General features: G+C 36.1%; 1 protein-coding gene across 1 annotated transcript in view; it reads left to right on the plus strand.

Annotated features, from left to right (window-relative positions):
- The first annotated feature begins 2,070 nt into the window (after window positions 1-2,070).
- LOC140235522 (ubiquitin carboxyl-terminal hydrolase 12-like) overlaps window positions 2,071-21,827 on the plus strand; it is a 32,173-nt gene continuing 12,416 nt past the window's right edge. The window contains exons 1-4 of the mRNA XM_072315544.1: window positions 2,071-2,223; window positions 10,151-10,231; window positions 14,515-14,728; window positions 18,710-18,790. Coding sequence (XP_072171645.1) covers window positions 2,191-2,223; window positions 10,151-10,231; window positions 14,515-14,728; window positions 18,710-18,790 — 409 coding nt within the window. The 5' untranslated portion in view covers window positions 2,071-2,190. The remainder of the gene's footprint in view (window positions 2,224-10,150; window positions 10,232-14,514; window positions 14,729-18,709; window positions 18,791-21,827) is intronic.

Here is a 21,827-nt window from a genome sequence, read left to right on the forward strand (position 1 = left end):
GACCAGAACTGCGTACACACCCTTTAAAGTGCTTATGAGCTTCATAAAAAAAATGTATATGAATTAGGCCTAATAACGGTTTGAGGATGGCTATATAGCCATAGGTCTGCTATTATAGTCCATTAATTATGCTAAAAAATGTAACTGATGAAGCAATCATAATGTTATAATTTTCACTCTGGAAGTGTATTACATTTTGAATCTATTTTACTTAAGTTGATGTTATAGACCTTAGGCCTACCGGGCCTACAATATAAGAAATATACAAGGAAATAGATTGAGACCTCATAGCTAAATTGCGTCTATTGTATAATACATATATATATATATATAGGCCTATATATATGCCTGGACATTTTTTTTTTTTTTTGGGGGGGGGGGTCCGTTGAGAACATGAAAAACTAACCTTAGGATGGTCATTTTAGTTAAAGCTTTTTTTAACATTTTTCATTAGACAAGAATTAGACAACATTCTGGTTTGAATCTACATGTTATTAATAAATTATCTTTTTATTACATTTTTATATGTATTAATAGATATATTCTCTTTTGAATGGTATACTAGTAATAGTATATCCACTAGAGTTCAGAAAAGATATAAATGCAATACAAACTTTCACCCTATACACCTCCTCAACCTATAAAAAGCTCCAGCTTTCATACTATATTTGACAAGTATATAAATTACCAAGGCTTATTACCCTCTATCTTTGATAACATATCAAATATACGAGAGATGCAAATTTACATAGCACTAATATACAAACGAATGACTTATATTTCCCTCTATATAGAACTTCACAATGTTATATCGCATGTATCTTTAAATACCAAGAAATACATGTTTGGATTTCTGTGCCCGATGAAATGAAGTTATGCCCAACCCTTCAGAGTTCTAATAAAAGACTTTACTGCCACATAATTAGGATTACCACCTTTAAATTTGCACACATAAATGAAATATTTAACTGCCAGAAAAAGAAATGTCAAAAATTTATCCTTGATAACCCCAAAAAATTTATTAAAATCTGTTAAATTAAAATTTGAATCATACTTGTTAATATTATTTGGCAAAAAAGAGAGGCAAATTACCAACTCATTTCAAAAAATGGAAGTTTGATTTGTAACGTGCATATGCATATTGTACCTTTTAAATCATGATTCCACTCTTGTTACATGTATATTTACCTTGTTATACTTATCTTATATATTTATCCTGTTAACTTTCAAATACTCTTGTTATATTGCTGTCTGCACCTTTGCCGACTGGTACCTTTACTTTGCTGCCTTTTTTCTCTTTTTCTCTCTTTCTTTTTTTCGCAAACTTATTTTTCTTGTTTGTGTTATTTGTATACCATAATTGGAAATGATTTATGTTTGTATGCCAATAGATGAAATCAATAAAACATATAAAGAAAAAAAAAGTTATGCCCAACCCTTGCCTCTTTTATGTGTAAATATAAAAGATAATTGATGAATAAAAATAATTTCTGCTGAAATTTAACCAAATACTTATTTCAGTGTCTGCTGTATCTTTCGTCTTCCTGATATAAGAGTTTTATTTTTTTCTCTCCCTCCTATTTGTATATATATATGTTACAATGTATACATTAAGTGGGAGCCTAGCTGTAGAAAGGTCAATGGCGTCTGCATGGTTCCTCCATAGAATTCTCTTAGAATTTGTTTTTCTTCCCCGCACTCTCTTTATGAAATGTAGTGGTTATACATGTATCTCTTTTTTATATTGTAATCACACGTTTTCTTATGTTCTCACCTTCGTTCTTTGCATTTTAATAAAAAATTGGAAATAAATGAGAGAATGATGAATAATCTATAGAGTTGTTGAAAAATGAAATAAAACAGAAACACTATACAAGATAGTGCGTCACAAACATACGCACCTACAATGACATGATTGTCTGAACATAGACTACTACTTATTGTAGGCCTACAATGGCGGTGTGTGCACGGCTTGTCTAGTTATTACTGTGTCTATGGGGCTTATAAAAATTCATGATCCGCCGTTTGTCAACATCAAGTGTACGTAAAAGATCGGAAGGTGTAGAACGTGAATGCCAGCTGAAACCATCCCCTCCTACCTACCCAAGAGGCTTCTGATTACGCTTTACAAGAGCATGAGCTTCACTTAAACCCGAATGCGCCAAGGAGTGACGTAGTTTCAACACGTACATGTATTCGTGTTTTTCGTTAGTTTCCAGAATGGTAAGTTTTCGGAGATTCACTTTGCTCGAACCGAGGAATTCAAGTCTGTGTGAGCATGCATCCATTCTATTCATGCCGACATACATGGGCTCGCTGCGGTGCAAACTTCAATGTGATGTGACAGTGCAGTGAATGGGATGTATGCGGCTCTCACGACACACGAGAGGGCGAGGGTAGGGACAGGGCAACAATAACGACCGTTTGACGTTATCGTTGATAAGAATTACATTGTAAAGTCATGTAGACTATATATGAGCGAAGGGTGGAAATTTGTATGAGAATGAGCTTGTACTTGCAACTGATTGACTTGTACTGTACCATTTCTAACACGCATGATCCCAGACCCAGCCAAGTTGATCGTGAAACCTTTTAATTCACATCGCCAGTCAACCCAGATCCCTCAAATAGTCGTGTTCAATGAATTGGCATGTTGAATGACTTGACCATCTCTTGTTTCTATCATTTTTGATAGACACTTGTCTTTTATACAATTACACTTACAGTTATAAATTACTCTACATCAATCTAGAAACTCTCTACCAACTCCTATTGTAAACTAGCTACACGCAGCCGCTGTAGAGACAGCGGCTGCACCTCTATTCCTTCGCAGACGTTGTCATTTTTCAGTGTGGTTGTGCGACTCCTTCATGAATATCTTTATTAATCGTGGAAAACTAAAATACAAGGAATTATCGTAATCTATGATAATCGTTCAATAATCGGTATGCGATTTTTTGTTTAATTACGTCAAAAACTCACACAACGTAGGTAGTCGGAGAGGCGCCCTCTAGCTCTCCGACTACCTACGTTGTACGTTGTAGTATACGAGAGTGAATGCCATTCAAATAACACGCAGATGAGGAGTGAAGCAATAAGGACGTTTACAGACCTGATTTCAGCCACAAATTTCGGTGAGTTTTTGACGTAATGAAACAAAAAATCGCAGACCGATTATTGAATGATTATCATAGATTACGATAATTCCTTGTATTTTAGTTTTCCATGATTAATAAAGATACTCATGAAGGAGTCGCACAACCACACTACAAAATGACAACGTCTGCCAAGGAATGCAGGTGCAGCCGCGTCGCTTCGCGACAGCGGCTGCGTGTACAACCAACCAGAGAATGAATAGAAATTCAGGGCACTATCACAGTTTCATGACATATCCAAGATAATAACTCATAGTCATACACGTACAACTACAAATTCCACCAGACCAAACAATTTAAAATTACTTAGATCTACTACAACAATAGCCTGACCAGACCGCTGTGCAAACAGCGGTCTGACATGTACTAGTGTTTAAATGTTGTAAACGACCGTCGCCTTTGACGGCAAGACCACAAAAATGTCTTTTATTTTGTTTGATTTTAACAGTAATACCACCCACCTATATCGTATTTTGCTGATGGTTGAGTTGAATTTGGTGTTTTGTTGGTATCCAAACCTTATTGTTGAATTTTTCGGAGTAGATTGTGCGATGATTCACAAAATCAACGAATTACCACGAACGCTCAACCCGAGGTACCGTGGTAGCATTTTACGTACGCCCGTGCGTTTCTTGTGTTACGTAAAGCTTGTCGTCTTCTACGTACATGTATTTCCGCGCGTGCTGCTCTCATGATTTGACGTCACTTCCGCTCCGACTAGCTCATCCACTTGCGCTCCGACTAGGTCATCCACTTCCGCTCCGACTAGCTACGTTGTAGTATAGGAGAGTGATTGCTGTTCAATAACACGCAGAAGATGAGGAGTGAAGCAATACGGACGCTTACAGACCTGATTTTAAGGACGGATTTCGGTGGGTTTTTGACGTAATTTAAAAAAATACGCATACCGATTATTGAATGATTATCATAGATTACGGGGATTCCGTATATTTTAGTTTTCCACGATTAATAAAGATATTCATGAAGGAAACGTATACCCACCGCTGAAAATAACAACGTCTGCGAAGGAGTAGAGGTGCAGCCGCTGTCGCTTTGCGACAGCGGCTGCGTGTAGTTACTACAACAAGTGATTCTACTGCAAAGCTCTAACTAGACTATGTTTCCTATGGGATCGAAAGATCAGTGTCTGCTTACTCTGTATGTATCTGTGTCTATTATCCGGGATATGGTCCGTTGAGCTACATGGAGACTACAACTCTATGTCTGGCTTCATGGAATCCCTTCTCAGGAGGAGAACTGTGAAAAAGTTTTAGAAAAAAAAAAATTATAAAATTCCTTTGGACAGATGGATTTTTCTGTGTAATCACCAGCTTGAATGTGATTCACATCAGATGGTCGATCTCAGCTTTGACATTCGACTACATCGATTAGTGCAATAATGCATCTGACATACATGTACATGCACACTGTACACCAGTCATGGCAAGTTGAGAGAATTTTTTGGAAGCATGCAGATTCTTTTGCTCATAGAACACTCTTGTCTATGTGTGTTTACAGACTGATGTAAATCTACAGTAGTACAGTGTAGAAGCAGAAATGAACCATTCCTGTCCTTCAGTGTAGTTTAAATTTATGTTAGTGCTATGATTACATGTTGGAGATTATTTTTGTGCAATTTTGATGCAGTACACTGTACAGGTATGTTCCCATTGAACTTGAGATATCCATTTGGATATATGCATTTCTATAGGGCCAGTCTTCACCTACTGATTGTACACTTATAGCTCTGTGGACTGTTATTTGCTAGATATGAAAATTCTTCCCTTCTATTTATGAATGTCTGTTTTAGGGGGAATGCACAGTGTATTGATAGGGAATGTAAACTAGTTCTGTACAAATTTATAAGTCAATCTGTAACTTTTAAAGTGCATTGTTGTATTTACAATCATAATTATTGGTAAAATACAGTAGGTGTGCTTTACTGGGAATTTTGCCAAGAGATGTAAGGGACTTTACATTGAATATATTCTGTCCAGCACATTATTTGAAATGTTCACAAATTCATACAATGTATGATGAGCTAATATTGCAATATGGAGGGTCATGTGTTTCTATTTGAGTCCATAAAATAAGTAGAAATATGGTTGTCAGATGGCAAATATCTTTACAATCATATAGGGTGCTGCATGTCCTGTATGACAAAAACATGGAGCATTTTTCAGTGTGGGCTTTTTCATACATTCTGCTTCGTGATACATGTACATGTACATGTACCAGCATGAAAACAATTTCTCAAGTGTGCTAAACACTTCTTGCTTTGTTTAGTCCATTGCTATCCATTGCCAGCAACATGTTTACTGTCGGTGAAATAAAGAATGTTAGATATGAGGTCCATCCTATTAGACCAAGAGCATAAATTTGATTGTGGTAAAAAAAAAAAAGTAAAAATAAATAAATAAATAAATAAATAAATACATAATAAAAAAAAGCCCTACTGAGAGAAGTAAACCCTACCTGTTACATGTTGATCAATGTAATGGTAATGTTACATTAAAGTACAGCTGTACATGTGTACACATACATGTGCCTGGTATTGTAACTTATTCTTGTTTTTTCAAAGTTTAATGAAATTATTGAATCAAAAGATCGTATTATTTTCCCCCTCTTTCTAGTACAATGTATGTGACATTAGGGCTGCTACAATCATGCATTTCTTGCTAAGGGCCTTGTACTGTTTTGATATTTTTGGATTATTATGATTATTTTTTTTTCCTCCAAGACTATGAAAAGTAAAGTATCATAATTTAAATTTGCTAACTAATACAGTGATATCCATTACCTACCATGACTAGAAGCTGTTTGAGTCATGTTATGTTTCCTTGTCAAGAATTTATTTGGGTTTGAGATTGAGCTGACTCATATACCACACGTGTGCATACAGGTAAATTCCAAATTTCCATACAGTCTACCCAATACTGTATTCATCTAGCACCTTTGTAGTGTTTGCTTCTTTGCTTTGTCACTGAACTAGGGTGAAAAAGGATGTACACATTTCAATACAATGTAGACTCTTAATATTTATTTACATTGTAAATATAGATCAGCAGCAGTTGCGATCTTACAAATTTCATTTGTACAGAGGGAGACAAATTAAAGAAAATTCATACCCCAATTCATATCTTCACCCCTCTGCTTTAAAAATAATCTCACATTGCTTTCAATCTCAATGTTGTTGCAGCATGGTTTTTGGGTAGTTTTCCTGATATTTGAAAAAGAAAAAAAAATCCAGTACCTATCCAACTGAAACACACAGGATATTGATTAAATGCGCTGGTGAGACTGAGTCAAAATTGAAAAAGATATACTGTAATGTTTCAATTTCTGCTCACAGTATGTTCCCACACATGTTGAAATATGTGTGATATTTTCAAACTATAAAGTGTGCCTGGCATCTTGGTGTGATCAGAAAGCATAGGATTGCTTGTATTTTTTTTTTTTTTTTTTTTTTTGCATTTTGTTGTGAAATTAGCTGTAAATCAAAGTTACACTGAAAGATGAATTGATAACGTGAATGCTTTGATTATGGAAACATGTGAGGCTGTACAAAGCAAACAAAAGGAAACACACTGGTTCATAGTGTACACTTGTACATACAGGCTCTATGCTAGTGACATTGCTTAATTGATGTTGAAAGAGATGAGAGGCTCTTTGCTGTAATTACTTGATATATCTGATAGGCGACATTCTGCAATTCAAAGTATTTCTTCTTCTTTTTGTTTGTTGATGAGAAAAAAAAGTTATATCTAGGCAAGTCACTTTGTAGATAACACACATTTTATCTGACTTTGACACAATATATAATTCATTGTACATCAGTTTGACCTTATTCCATTGTTTTGACACCAAGATACAATGATGTCATTTCCTGTTTGTGTGATGTACGAAGGTTGAACATACATTGTACAGTTCTGTGTACATGTACATTGTTAAAACAGGTGTAACTGTAAACATGCATTTTACACCTTTGATGTACAGCACAGTATGTAGACTATAGCTGACCAGATATTCTTATGGCTTGGAAAATAAAAATTTAAAACAGGTATATTTCCAAGGATTGTAGTGGAAGACAAATTATACAACGTGGTATGACAAGCAATTACTTTGGTAAACTATAGACCTAGGTTTGGTGTAGGTACTGTTTTTTGTGCTAATGTCTATTCACAACTATAACTGGGGGCGGCTTCAAGTAACTGTAAAACCAGAAATATTTGTGCCACGAAGCTTATATATGTTACATACATGTGCATTTTATTTTTATGAACCTTGGCTCCTCACTAAATACAAAAAAAAAAAAAAAAAAAAAAAATCTGGATTAGTGTGCCCAACAGTAGTTTATTCATAAATGCACTGACATAACAAAGCACCTCACTCATTACATAACCCACATAATCATCTTTTCTCTAGACAGTTATTTTATTTTGGAAACCCTCGTAGTTGGGGATGACACACTGTAACTTCAGGGAATAGTTTTTCAACTCAAATTTGATTAGCACTTTCAGCCGATGAACAATACTTCAAATGGTATCGCGTATACTTCTATGGAAGAAAACTGCTACAGAAAAGTTAGTTTGTGTAGCAGTGATGCAAAAATGCATAGCAAATTGCAATGCATTACCAGGAAAATCATTCCTTGAACTCAAGATACAGCGTCTTAAAACTGAATAGGTTCATACAACTTTGACATACAGTAAATGTAATTTGTCATGGGGAGGTGAAAGGAGGGAGAAACAGACTGCAGTTACTAGTAATTACTTCTTGAATCTTACTTGTTTTTATGCCTTTGCCACGAAGTGGTGCCGGAGGCATTATGTTTTTGGGTTGTCCGTCCGTCCGTCCGTCCGTCCGTCCGTCCTTCCGTCCGTCCGTCCGTCCGTCCGTCCGTCCATCCGTCCGTCCGTCCGTCCGTCCGTCCATCCTTCCGTCCGTCCGTAATGAATTTTGTGGACAAGGTAACTATCAAAACCTGTTGAGGTATCCTAATGAAACTTGGCATGTATGTGTATTAGGGGGTGAAGTTGTGCCTATCAACTTTTGGGTGCACATGCTCAAGGTGAAAGGTCAAAAGGTCAAGGTCAAATACATAAAATTTCACTATTTCCACCATATCTTTTGAATGCCTGAAGATATTTTCTTGAAACATAGTGTATACATGTATTACCCAATTAAGATTCTCTGGTGAAAGTTTGCGTCATGAGGTCAAAGGTCAAAGGTCAAAAGGTCAGGGTCAAATACATGAAATTTCAGTATTTTCGCCATATCTATTGAATGCCTGACGATATTTTCTTGAAACTTAGTGTATACATGTATTACCCAATTAAGATTCTCTGGTGAAAGTTTGGGTCATGAGGTCAAAGGTCAAAGGTCAAAAGGTCAAGTAAAAATATCAAAACTTCTTTTTTTTTTCTCCGTGCCTTGGAAAATTGTTCAAGGTATCTTCATGGAACATAGTATATACATGTACTGACTGGAAGTGATTATCTAGAGAATGTACACGTAGGGTTCATGGGGTCAAAGGTCAAGTGCAACACTTCAAAATTTTACTATTTCCCTCATATTTATGCAATGCCAGCAGGGTTATTATTTTTTTACACTTGGTGTATGCATGTGTAACCTAATAGAAATTCTCTGGAAAGTTTTTTTTTCTTCTTTTTTTGCCTCAAAGGTCAAAAGGTCAAAGATCAAGTGAAAGTGCTGAACGAACTTTTTCCTCCATATCTCGAAGTGGCTCAAGTTATCTTGAAACTTAGTACATATTATGCATGTTCTACCTGAAAGTGATTATCTTATGAATTTTAGGGTCAAGGGCCAGATGAAAATGGTAACAATTTACTATTCAATTCAGAAATTGCACTTTTTCTCCACACCTGTACCTTGAAAATTACTCAATGCCTAAATGTATGAATGGGTCAAAGTCAAGTTAAAGTCCTTAAATCCCTAGGTACATGCTCTCCTATTCATCCAATTAAACCTAGGTCAAGGAAGGTGAACATTCAACACATTTGTGACAAACTTGTCATTTCAATATTTTGCCAATTTTGTGAAAATGTAATCACACATTGTCCACATGTACTATCTAGACCTATTGGGAAAATCATGCATTATGGCGGAGGCATACCAGTCGCCAAAGCGACATTTCTAGTTTGCTTTGTTTTTTGTTGTTGGGTTTTTGTTTTTTTTTTTGAATGACAGATAATATCTTATATATGGTGACTTGGTGGCAATTTGACTCTGCAGTCCTGGATGCATGTATTTGAGTGCATTTAGTTTTAACAGCCCTGAGGTGGGAGCTCCCACCTCCCTACAAGTTTAAAGGCTGTGTAGCCGTGTTTTGCAGTATCTTCCATACAAGATATTCTCTTCCATATGTACTCATATCATATGAGGTTGGCACATCTTGTCAAAAAAAAAAAAAGAAGATGAAGATGCAAAACATTTTATTAGGTGCCTCATAATGATTAAATAGTGGCAAACTTTTTTTTTTTCCATTTTTCTGGGGGGATGTGGGTTCTTTTTGAATGTTTGTCTACATATTTCGGTTGCCTTCAGGCAAAAAGTCCATTTATGAAAAGTATGTGAATAACATGGTGGAGTTACATTGTTACTCATCAGTTAATGGCTGACGCTTCAATGATCCTGTGTTCATCAGATAACTCCCCCCCCCCCCCCACAGACACACACAATATGCATTGTTGTATTGTTTACAGGTACACTGTAGGTCTGTATGCTGCTCTAGGCACAATCAAACTGATGATCTCTTTCTTTTCTTTTTTTTTTTTTTCCTTTTTTTTTTTTCCCGACACGTCATGTGTGAATGAAAATTATTGAAAAATTCTTGCGTATCCATAAAGCCTGCCATATTTTATTCTCTCTCTCCCCCTCTCCTCTTTCTCTCTCTTCCATTATCTCCCCCCCCCCCCTTTTCTTCCTTCCTTTTTACCCCAACCCCTACTATCTCCCCCCCCCCTCAACCTCAGGGAGCTAATGCATCTGCATTGGAGAAAGAGATAGGGTCGGACCAGTTTCCGCCCAGTGAACACTACTTCGGCCTTGTCAATGTGAGTATGCCTTTGTTATTGTATTTCAATATGTATATCAATCATTGGAAGAGGATATTTGAACGCAATGGAAAATTTTCAAGATCCGTTTTACATTTGGATTTGTAATGCATGCATACAAGCATACCTCAACCTGAGAAGAGATACCAGTACCAGGAATACATTCTCTCAAATTTTATCCCATCATACAATGTATACTCTAACTTCATGCATTGACTGTTTCACATGTCAGATTGATTTACCAAGCTAAATCTGCAAGGTTATTTTTAGGTTATTTTTTTTCCTTGTCGCTGTTATCACTTTCATCTTAATTCAGAATAAGTGCTACCATAATAATCTTATGCTTTTCCCCTCACTGAAATGAAATATGATAGTGTTATGGCATATCGTTGATCTTCTGGGATAGGCAACTATGTACCAGTATGTGAGGTTAGATGATTTCACATTAAAACAATTGAGCCATGATTTAGAGAGTCCTGTATCCTTTTTGCTGCATTTTCTTTTTCTCTCCATCAAAGCCTAGAATTTGCAGACACTGCTTATTTTTTCATCTTTCAATTTTAATTTGTGTGTAGATCACAGAGAAATATCATTTGTGCAACCAGTCACTCAAATTATGTACCCAAAATTATCTTGCTTAAAGTGCTATGATCCTCATTTGTGAACATCTTTGAAATGCTATGTAATAAATTATAGCCTTTTAGGGGAGGAGGGTTGTTGTGTGAAGAAAAAGAGAAGAAAGAAGAAGGAGGAGGAGGAGGTGGAGGTTGCTTTTGTTATTCAGTGACCTTTTTCCCCTTAATTGACCACAAGAGATGGACCAAAAACCAAAGTGGAAACATTTGAATAGTAGTTACTGTGACATGGAAGACATCCTGGTCAATTTTAAAGGACAAATACACCCAAATATAACTGTGAATTGAGTGAATACAGCAATATCAGTAGAACACCTCAGTGAAAGTTTAGGGAAAATCGGAAAATCCCATCAAAAGTTATGAATTTTCTGCACAGTCACTGCTGGATGAGAAGACTGCACTACAGTGATATTAGGAAATAATGAAGAGAATTCCACAAAATTCATTTTTTTGTTGTTGTTGAAAAAAGTACACATACATGTACACTGACCGTATCCTCGACTTGTTATTGATGTATGTTAAAGGTCCTGTTTACCTTTGGGAGCAGTGATTTAAAAAATGTTCAAGATATCACATTTGATGCATTGTGTAGGTCTGTTTTATCACAAAACATTCTACCGTATGATTTTTTTTTTTCAATAAAGCCTGAAATATAAGGAGATATCACCATTTTTCTCATTAAACCGTAACTGTAGACGGTTTAGTCTGGAAACATTTTTATTATAACTATTGTTCACATTTTGTGTATTTAACAATACTTAACATCAATTATACAGATTCAAATTCTTACAGTGGTTGTTTCTATCCCCAATTCACATTTTAGAACTATTTTAAAGCACTAATGGTGGGTTTTTGTTCCTTCTGCAAATGGTAGATTGTTCCTTTAAGGATAATATTACTCTCCTTGCCTTCTGAAAGAGCCAAGTCAGATGCTCTTTTATTATGTGAGAAAAGTGAAAATATGTTGAATTGTTAAAATATTTTCTTTTAAATGAATCATTCTATGCATGTGACATTATGAGGTGTGGTAGTCTGCTCATCCAGAGATTGTCTGATTTTCCTTAAACTTTCACTATTTTGCTCTACTATTGTTGCTGTATAAATTCTCTCATTCTTATGTGTAAGAAGGTGAACTTGTCCTTTAAATGGATGCATTGTGAATACTCTTCAGCCAACGTTTTTCATGGGGGTTTTTTTGCACGTGAGAAAAGAGGAGGGTTGATATTTATAAACATTTTTTTTTTTTCTAAAAGGCTGGTTTCAGGTTTGTTTTTGACCACTGTACATCATTTTGTGCAATATGAGACTGTCAGGAATGTTTTCTTCTGTGACTCATTGTGAGCAAAGCTGTGGGTAAAGATCTCCCAGTATGAAAATCAATGCCTTGTGTTGTGCAGTGCACTGTTAAATGTGATATTGTAATATGGAAGAAAACTGTAGACTCTGGAATGAATACCTGACGGTATGGATGGTGTATTTTTAGACATCGTAGGAGATTCTTTATTTATTTTTTTCTGAGAATGACTAGAATGAATCAGCCATGTTATTGGTGGTGGTGGTGAGATTCTCACAGTATTAAATTTCACTCTGATTTAACAATTTTTTTTTTCCAAGAGAATACTTCAGGATGTTGTTCTTTGAAAAGCATTATTCTATCTGATTAGTGACATAAAAGATCCGATATATCAGTTTTCTTGGGAGTATCGAGGCTTTCTCCTTTATCAGGGCTACATGCAATACATAATCAACTGACAGGATTAGTACACTACTGTACTTGGGTGGGTTGGTAGTTGTAATAGAATAATTTGCATTATTAACAGTTTTTCCTTTCTATTTCTGGAGGTTTTGTGTTGTTGCTTTCCTAATAGGGATCAGTTTAAGATATCCATTCTTCAGGTTTCATGTAGATGTGTACATTTGAATTATTAAGGGATATATAATGCAGTCAATCTGAAGGAAAGAGCACATCTGAAAACATTCTTAAACTTGACAGATAGTTACTTGTACACCCGCAACATGTGTACAGTATAGCAGTTGATTTGGACTCCATTGTGATTACAACCAGTACCGCAGAGAAGTCCTTTTTAGTCCTGACATTAAGACTTCCTGCAGAATAGCCATTTAAAGGTTGTTGTTTTTTTTCAACTCTGACTCTGAAAAGGGTAAATATTTGCCCTCTTCAGACTGAGCAGCCATTCTTCAGTACATCATAGTGGATCGAAGGGATTTAGATTTGATAATGTTTGCATATGCAGTACTATTTTGTGCACTTCACGTTATGTGGATCCCTTGACTCTTGATGTACAATGCAACTACCACACAAACACTTTGACAACCTATTGTCAGAATGAATAAGCTCTGTCTCGAGGACATAGATGTTTAAGATCTCTTGGAAGTTTACAACCCAAACTTGAGGAACTATCAATTGCATATTTTTATGAGTCCTGGCAAACATGTAGAACAATATATGCATTAATGTGCGTATAACCATTCTAGCAACACTGACTTTCTGAAGTAAAACGAGAGAGAGCAGTGCGGCTTCAAAAAAAAGTAAGATCTGTGCGCAGGAAATGTTAAACAGATCCGTTCCTGGTGAAGTGGAAATATTGTAAACATTTGATTTACAGTGATGTTCAAAGATTAAATTCTGCATTCCTCAGGATAATCAAATGTTCCATTACAATGTTGTGCATGCATAACAGAATGCTGATTAAGTTTGCAATATTAGATGTCAACACCTTTAAACTTTGTACAGTGCAGAGTACATACAATGTAGTGTGTTTGTTGTTTTATTATCCCTTTGCATCTTCAAATACAGAAAGAAGAGCATGGTGTGTTGAGGGTATTTTGTTTGTTTGTTTGATTTCAGCAAGATATGACATAAGATCCATATTACCTCTAACAGTAGGAATTAGTGCGTAAGTGTTTGCAATTTGTAGAATGGAATAAGAGTTTACTTTGCAATAAAGATAAAATGGTAGAAATGGCAGTGAATTATTATATGATAGGTGGATGTAAACTATCATGAAAAACATGTAGAGAAAAAAAATGAAGTAAAAGATTTAGCATTCCACAATTAAAAACATGTACATGTAGCTCTGTGTTTGAGAAGGCTGCTTTGGAAATGTGTGAAGGAAGAATGTACAGTTGTATGAGCATTTTCATTTTCCATATGGAAGTAAAGTCTTCAGGACAAGTTGATTTTGAAAGAGGACTGAGGTTTACTCCAATTTTGATTCTTTTGTCATGATTTAACAGTAGAAACAGAGGAAGATAAACTGTCAAGCATGTTATCATTCATCATTCTGCTTAGGAATATATTATAGGTTGGCATGTTTATTCCTCCCATAGCCAGTAGGAATCAAGGTGTGCCTTGTATAAACTCCAAAAGATTTGTTTTCACTCTCTCTCTCTCTTGGAGACAATGGTTTGATTTGTTATTAGTGTCAAAGGGAAACTTCTCTTTTGTTTATATGGTATCTGAAATATATGAAAGGCTAGCCCTGAGGCAAACCATGGCTTTGTCACATTCATTTTGTCCCACCCATTGCTATTCATGTTGGCTGCTGAGATGGTATTGAAATGATGTGAATGTAATATATGTTTGTTCTTCGTCATATTTCCCCATCATTTCTTATCTCCCCAAAGTTTGGCAACACATGCTACTGCAACTCAGTGCTCCAGGCCCTGTACTTCTGCAAGCCGTTCCGGGACCGGGTCCTGGCCTACAAGACGCAGCCGAAGAAGAAGGAGACGCTGCTAACCTGCCTCGCCGACCTCTTCAACAGCATCAACACGCAGAAGAAGAAAGTGGGCGTGGTGGCGCCCAAGAAGTTTGTGGCGCGGTTAAAAAAGGAGAATGGTAAGCAGTATGTTTTTGAATTAATCTACGCATACCACTGTATGCCTTGTATGATCAAGTGCTGTTCAGTCATAGCAGAGTGCACCTTGGGTCATTCAGCTCCAAATTTTTCAACTAGGCTGCTTCAAACACTGACATATTGTGTCGATTTCATGTGAACCTCGGTAGTGACTGGTGTTCTCGACAACCAGAAGACTTGCCCCAAGACTTGCCCTAGTTTTAGCCAAACATGGCGACAGCAGATGCTTTGCACACTTGATTTTAAAGGGGAATGAAACCAAAATATGTGAATTTAGCAAATGCAGAAATAGTAGTAGAACACATCTATGAAGCTTGATGAAAAGCGGATGCCCTTTCAGAAGTCTTTTTAAGTTGCGGTACAGCAATCACTTGATATTGGTCAGGAGATTCAATAATTTGTGATGTCAGAGCAGGACAACTACATGAAGAAAATAAAAAGAAAATTCCACAAAGTTTCATATTTTATGAAAAGTACCCATCCCTTCCACTTGTTACAGACATTTCTAGAGGACAATGATTGTTCCTCATGCCTCCTGAAAGAGGTTTTCGAGCAAAGTTCTCTTTCATTAATCTAGAAAGATGAAAATACGTTGAATCATCTTTAAATGCATTTTATTTGTATATCATTGTGCATGTGTGGTACCACAAATTGTTGCAGTCTTCTTATCCAGCAATGGCTGTACTATAACTTTGGGTCTGATTTTCTTCAATTTCTCTGATGTATTTTACTAATCTTCCTTCATGGTCTTTTACTCAATCCACATACATACAGTACATGTATTTAGGTTTCATTCCCCTTTAAGTATTGGATTGTATTCAGTAGGAGCAGGTTGATTGAATAGCTCATTGCTAGGTCCAGAATGAAAAACAAAACAAAACATTGCTTTGATAATACAATATCAGTTAGCCAGTTAAATTCTTGTTTTGTTTTGTTTTATTATTACGTTTCTGATGATATTTGATTGCTTTGGGTAGTGGTAGCATTGTGACATTTACTGGTTCATACTTTGCAAGTCTGAGACTCAAAATCCTGTCCTGGGCAACTGCAGTGTCCACAAATGAGGTGAAAGTTTCGTGTCTCACACTGCTTTCGTCTACCAAAGCTCTTTAAGTCTCCCTAGTGTAGGCTGAAAAAACAGAGATAAAGCTACAGGCATTGCATTCCATCAGTCTGCAAACCAGAACAAGCCATGGCCTGTTAAGCAGCCTCTGAATGGGAAAGTCAAAGTCTATTCAAAGTAAATATGCACTGTTTCTGTGCTAAACAAACAGTTATTCGGTAATCATTCATTTGTATTGATCACTCCAAGAATGAGGGGTAGCAGGTTGAAAAAAAGTGGGTCAAATGTCTTCTTTCTTATGTGTGTAATGCTATTTGAAGTCATGCCATGTTTTGAGCAATATCCACCTCCCATCCTATGTAGTGATTATGCAAACTGAGGTAAAATGTGCAGTGAGCTACAATCTGATTCAGATGTATTAACACCTCAACTTTTGTTGAGTCTCATATACCTTGATGATTTTTGTTTTGCTCACCATTATTTTGTTGTGCATACAGTGCAGTATACTGAGCTATTTCCGGAGACTATAAAAGAAAGCACAGCTAGTTATTATCAAAGAAATGTTTTTTTTTTTACTTTACAGAGGTACAGCAGGAAAGGTAAATTCTTGATAAGTACATGTACTATGAAGGTGAAGATTCTACGCATGAATTAAGAATACAGTGACACTGAGTCCAGTGTTGTGTTTTGTTTCGTTTTTGTTTGGGTTTTTTGCAGTAATTTGGGTTGTGCATGTGTATAAATTTACAATGCTTGTTCAAGACTGTGATAGTTTAGATGAACACCAAAACGTTTGAAAAATACACACCAATGTCAGTGAAATCCCTCTAATAGTGGCAAGAAAAATGTTTGTATTGAATGTGATAATGATGGGTCTTGACATAATATGCTGACGCATATCCTCAAGTGGACACAATTGCTGGTTAGGTCGTACATTTTACCTGCCAGATATTTTAGCAAGAAGGCAGTGTATGGGTGAATGATGGCTTGTTTTGTGTCCATGTTAAGGACTGGTAATCGCGTGGGACCAGTGGTGTAAATTGTGTGATTCTTCATGCGGATAGGCTTCAAATCTGGATAATTATGCTGGTACCAGAATTACGATCGTAGAATTAAATAATCTCCATTGCGTGAAGGTGCAAATGTAATATTATCTCCGGTCTTGTACCGTAGCCAGACCGTACCCCAAGATGAGGGTCAAAATCAGCACTTGAGTTTTATCTTTTTCTTTTCTCTCTCCTTGGCATGAAACTCTTACCAGGTGGTGCTAGAGTGGAGAAGAAGAAGAAGAAGAAGAAAAAACAAAAACAACAAGAATCAGTCTTTGATAATAATTGTTGTGTTACATTGCATAGATGTAAACCGGTGTTAGTTAGAATATACACTGTAGATGGTATGGTCACACTGTATGAAATTATGCACACGAGGTAGTTTCACTACCCAGTATTTTGCTTTGCATACAAAATGTAGTTTGGGCAGTGTGACCACAAACTTCTTGAGAAGTTAACCAACAAAACTTCCTGCTAAACTTCCTGCATAAACTTGGGGAATTTATCACTTCTCGCGAACCTACTTGCAGTTTTGTGTAGTGTGACTGTGCACACAGCTGAAACTTCAAGAAGTTTGTAAAGTGATGATAGATAAATTCATGTTAGGCACATTGTGCATTCTTGTGCATGCTGATACATGCTATGTGTTTTTTGTATTTGGGGGAGGGGACTTTTTTTTTTTTGATACCATAACTACGGGTAGTTTTTATCACTGAAACTATGTATTTTTGTTGGTAGTGTGACCACGTCAAACTTCTTGAAGTCAACGGAAAGCAAACTATGCATAATTTTGTGTACAGCTGTAGTGTGACTGTGGCTAATGAGTGTTCCGTTTCTTCTTCTTCTTCTGATTATTAGTCTGCCTCCTTCAATAGACTGAAGATTCTTGCAGACTGGTGCTATTTACATTATAATACAATTTATTTACAGATATTTACAAGCACATAGAAAATTTGACGAAAAAAACTAGCCACTGTGATCAACCGTTAGACGGTTTCGAAATGATCCCACAGATGGCGCTGAAACAATTTCTGACGACAGGGAATTCCAGTTCCTTACAGTTCTTGGGAAGAACGAATGGCGATGCGATTCAGTTCTCGTTTGTAGAGTTAGAATAGTGAAATGATTTTGAGGGACATTATAAGTCAAATGCTTTTGAGGGACATACATTGTAATAAGTCCTGAGATGAAATCAGTGGACTAATAACCTCCCAGAAGAGCATTTCAAACCCTCAGAATACATCATTCTGTATTACAATAAGTCCCCAATTTGTATTTTTTCAACAAGAACTCCCCCCCCCAAAAAAAAAAAAAAAATTGACTTGTTCTTAATGTGTATGAAAAGAGAAATACATTTTTTGCATATATATGCTTCTCAACAGATAAGTTTCTCCTGTGCCCAATACTTGAGAAAAATAGAAATTAATGAAATTTTGTTTACAAGACAGACAGAGAGCTGCTCAAAACAGATCACATGTGGACTGTACCTGTTGGTTGTTTTTTCTTGCTCCCACAAATGATTATTATACTTCTTTTTCTTCTTCTTCTTCTTCTTCTTCTTGTTATTATTATTATTAGCATTGATGATAATAATAATGATAATAATAATAATAATAATAATAATAATAATGATAATAATAATAATAATAATAATTACTATTATTATTATTATTATTATCATTTGTTTGTTTGTTTGTTTGTTTATTTGGCAATTCAACATAATACTAACGAAAAATTATATTACATGATATAAAGATTGTGGTGATTCTAGGTGCAATAAATTGGAATTATACAACTGTGGAATCCTCATCCTTCTTACTACATACTCTTTCTTTTTGTTTCTTTTGCAGAAGTGTTCGATAACTACATGCAGCAAGATGCTCACGAGTTCCTCATCTACCTGCTCAACACGATAGCAGACCTCTTACAAGGTGAGATCACTGTATGCACAGTGTATAAAGCATTTAAAACTGGTAGATCGGTATGTTAGGATGTACACTTACAATGTACTGTATGTTCATGAGCTTCACAACTGTGTTGGTGGAGCTGAATGCACAACACGTAGAAAGCGAGATGTACACTGCGTAAGAAAGTTAATTCAAGATTCAAAATAATTTGTTGTCAAGTAGAATATATACATAAAATTTGTTTTTGGACATTTTAACAATTGTGCAGAGTGCATAGCTGTTACTATCAGGACAGTATAATTCAATGTATAGGCAGCATACAAATGTACACAGTGACATATCCAAATGATATCTGGTCCATTCCCATTTAATATTTTTGCAAGATTAAAATGAGTTAACAGTATACTGTATAAGTAGATATTTTCGCGAATTTCGCGAATCACAGTTGGATCGCGAATTGAACAACACGTGAAAATGTCACTATACACTAGAGTAGCAATACATGCAAGATAGCGTTGGTGTCAATTCGCGAAATCAACATCTCGCGAAAATGTCTGTCACCTTGTAATTCACGAAAATATCTGTACGCGAAAATAAGAGCTTATACAGTAAATCTGTGGAAAATCAAGGCACACTGTACATGGTGCATGGGGGCGGGGGTCATAGGATTACTGTATAGCCATATATTTTGCTGGGTATCCCATACTCTGTTAATTTTGCATGTTGTGTGCTATTTGCAAATCTAACATCACACGAAAATATTAACTCTGATCCTGACATGAATGCGACATGCACAAACAATGTACATTCCTCCATTCATTACTGTATTCCATGATAGCCAATTAAACTACTTGTGAAATTGTTGGGAAGTCCCAATTCGTGAAAAATTAGATTCGATGCATATATGGCATACTCAGTATCTGTTTTTGGAGAGATTCATAACTGAAACTCCACCTGTAATGTTCCCCAATGAGACGGGGCAGAAATATTAACTTTCATCTAGTATTGACGGAAATGATGAACTTAGTGGGGATGTACCAATCCTTCCAATGTCTTCAGAATTGTTTCCTGATATCCAGTCCACTCAACAATTTTCTAAAAAGCATTTTTGCACAGTGCCATGAATATCATTTCAAGAAAATATAATCTTTTGTATTCTGAACTTCATCCTCTTCTCCTCTTTCTGTATTTTCTTTTTCTTCTTTTTCTTCCCAATCTCCCTTCTTCGTCCATGAAGATATTAGGAGATAGGATGACCCCAGGAAGTATTCAGACATACAATAATTAGGCTTACAATAGAGTAAGAACACTTTTAAGCTACGACCAAGCGATATCTGTCATTTTGTACTGCTACGTTGGGAAAAGTCTGACACATTTCTTTCCCCCCCCCCCCCCCTCCAGTTGTAAACTCCTGAAGTTGCTGTCATCTGGTTTAACATTCCTTATTTGGTAAATTTCAACGTTTGGTTGAAAATTACCTACGTTTGGTTGAAAATTACCTGACATCAGAATTCATTCCCCTCCAACTACTCACAAGCACTCAACCCAACTCAAATGCAATGCATTACACCTAATGGACCTTCCTGCTGTTTTGATGTGCATAAACTTTTCCTCAGTATACATACAAATAGCTGGAAGTTTGTTTGTTTTTTTTTTTTGAACAGTCTTTTATATGCACAGTGCCATTAATGGCTCTCGTAAATCATGCTTTCAATTGTTAAATCTTTAACTTAAAGGCACCATGAATACATGTATCAGAAAATATTTTTGTTTGTGGTTGTCTGGCCCAGCGAACCGTGAGAATTCTGTTTCGCACCGCGGTGCTGCACAAAGACTGCATTTTATATGACGTGGTCTTTATGCGACAAGAAGTGTATTGTTGGCATGAATTTGAACAGACAGAGTTTGGGGGAAAAAAAAAAACCCACTGTGAAGCACAGATCATTTCATGGGTGCATCAAAATACACTAGGATACTATCTGTTTTTTAATGAGAGCTAGTATGCTGCAGTGTTACAGGGGTAAAGGTAGTGTGATCTACATTGAGTTTGTAGCGTGGGGGTTGGCTTAACACTGCGCGATGATGGTAACTGCTATCACCCTAAACCACCTCCGAAAAAAAAAAAAATGAATAGATAATGAAATAGAAAATGTAAGGACTGGCAAATTAAACTATTATTCCATTTATGTTACAGGTAGCTCTATCCTCCCAAATCACAGTCTAGCTTTTGTTGCAATAATTTTGTGGTATATTATTTCATATATTGTAAAAGTGGTTTCTTTCGTGGTGGTTTTATTTTCGTGCTTTGCGCGCTTTGAGGTTGAACCGCGAATTTAACATCATGCGAAATTGTTTTGAACACGCCGCTTGTTACAAGGCTATTGTGCACATGCACACAAAGATTCCGCGCATTGAGTGCATTGATGGTTAGCACACACAGGGATACCGCGCAATATAGGTACAAGCATGTTTAATATAAAGTACTCGAGAGACGGGATTTCAGGTAAGACTGCATTCAATTTTAATTTCTATTTGATAAGTAAAAGAATAATTGGATTAAAGTTTGGGTTTTCATGTGCAAAAGAAAACAGTTTTTGCAGACTATGAATTCACAGATTTGGCCAACCGTGAATTTAAACACGCGAAAAAGTCGGCACCGATGGAAACCACGAAAGTATCTGTACACGAAAGAAACCACTTTTACAGTAGAATTAAATGATTAGCAGCTCTGATATTTGTGTTAAAAAGAATGGGCACTAAAATGGCATTACAGTGCACTCCCGTTATAACGAACACGGTTATAACGAAATTCCGGTTACAACGAAATAAAATTTAGGGCCGCAACATTATCAACTCTATGTATTTTTATTGTTTATTCATTCGGTTATAACGAAATTTCGTTATAACGAAAGAAAACTGCCGGTCCCGAGGACTTCGTTATAACGGGAGTCCACTGTACTGTGTTGTAACTTCCAGATGCCTTGTGCCATATTATTGATTATGGTTAGTTTATATTGTTATATGATGCGAATTTTGCAAGTTGTGAATAAAGAGGTGACAC

The sequence above is a fragment of the Diadema setosum genome, chromosome 11 (assembly GCF_964275005.1).
Source record: "Diadema setosum chromosome 11, eeDiaSeto1, whole genome shotgun sequence".
NCBI lineage: Eukaryota > Metazoa > Echinodermata > Echinoidea > Diadematoida > Diadematidae > Diadema > Diadema setosum.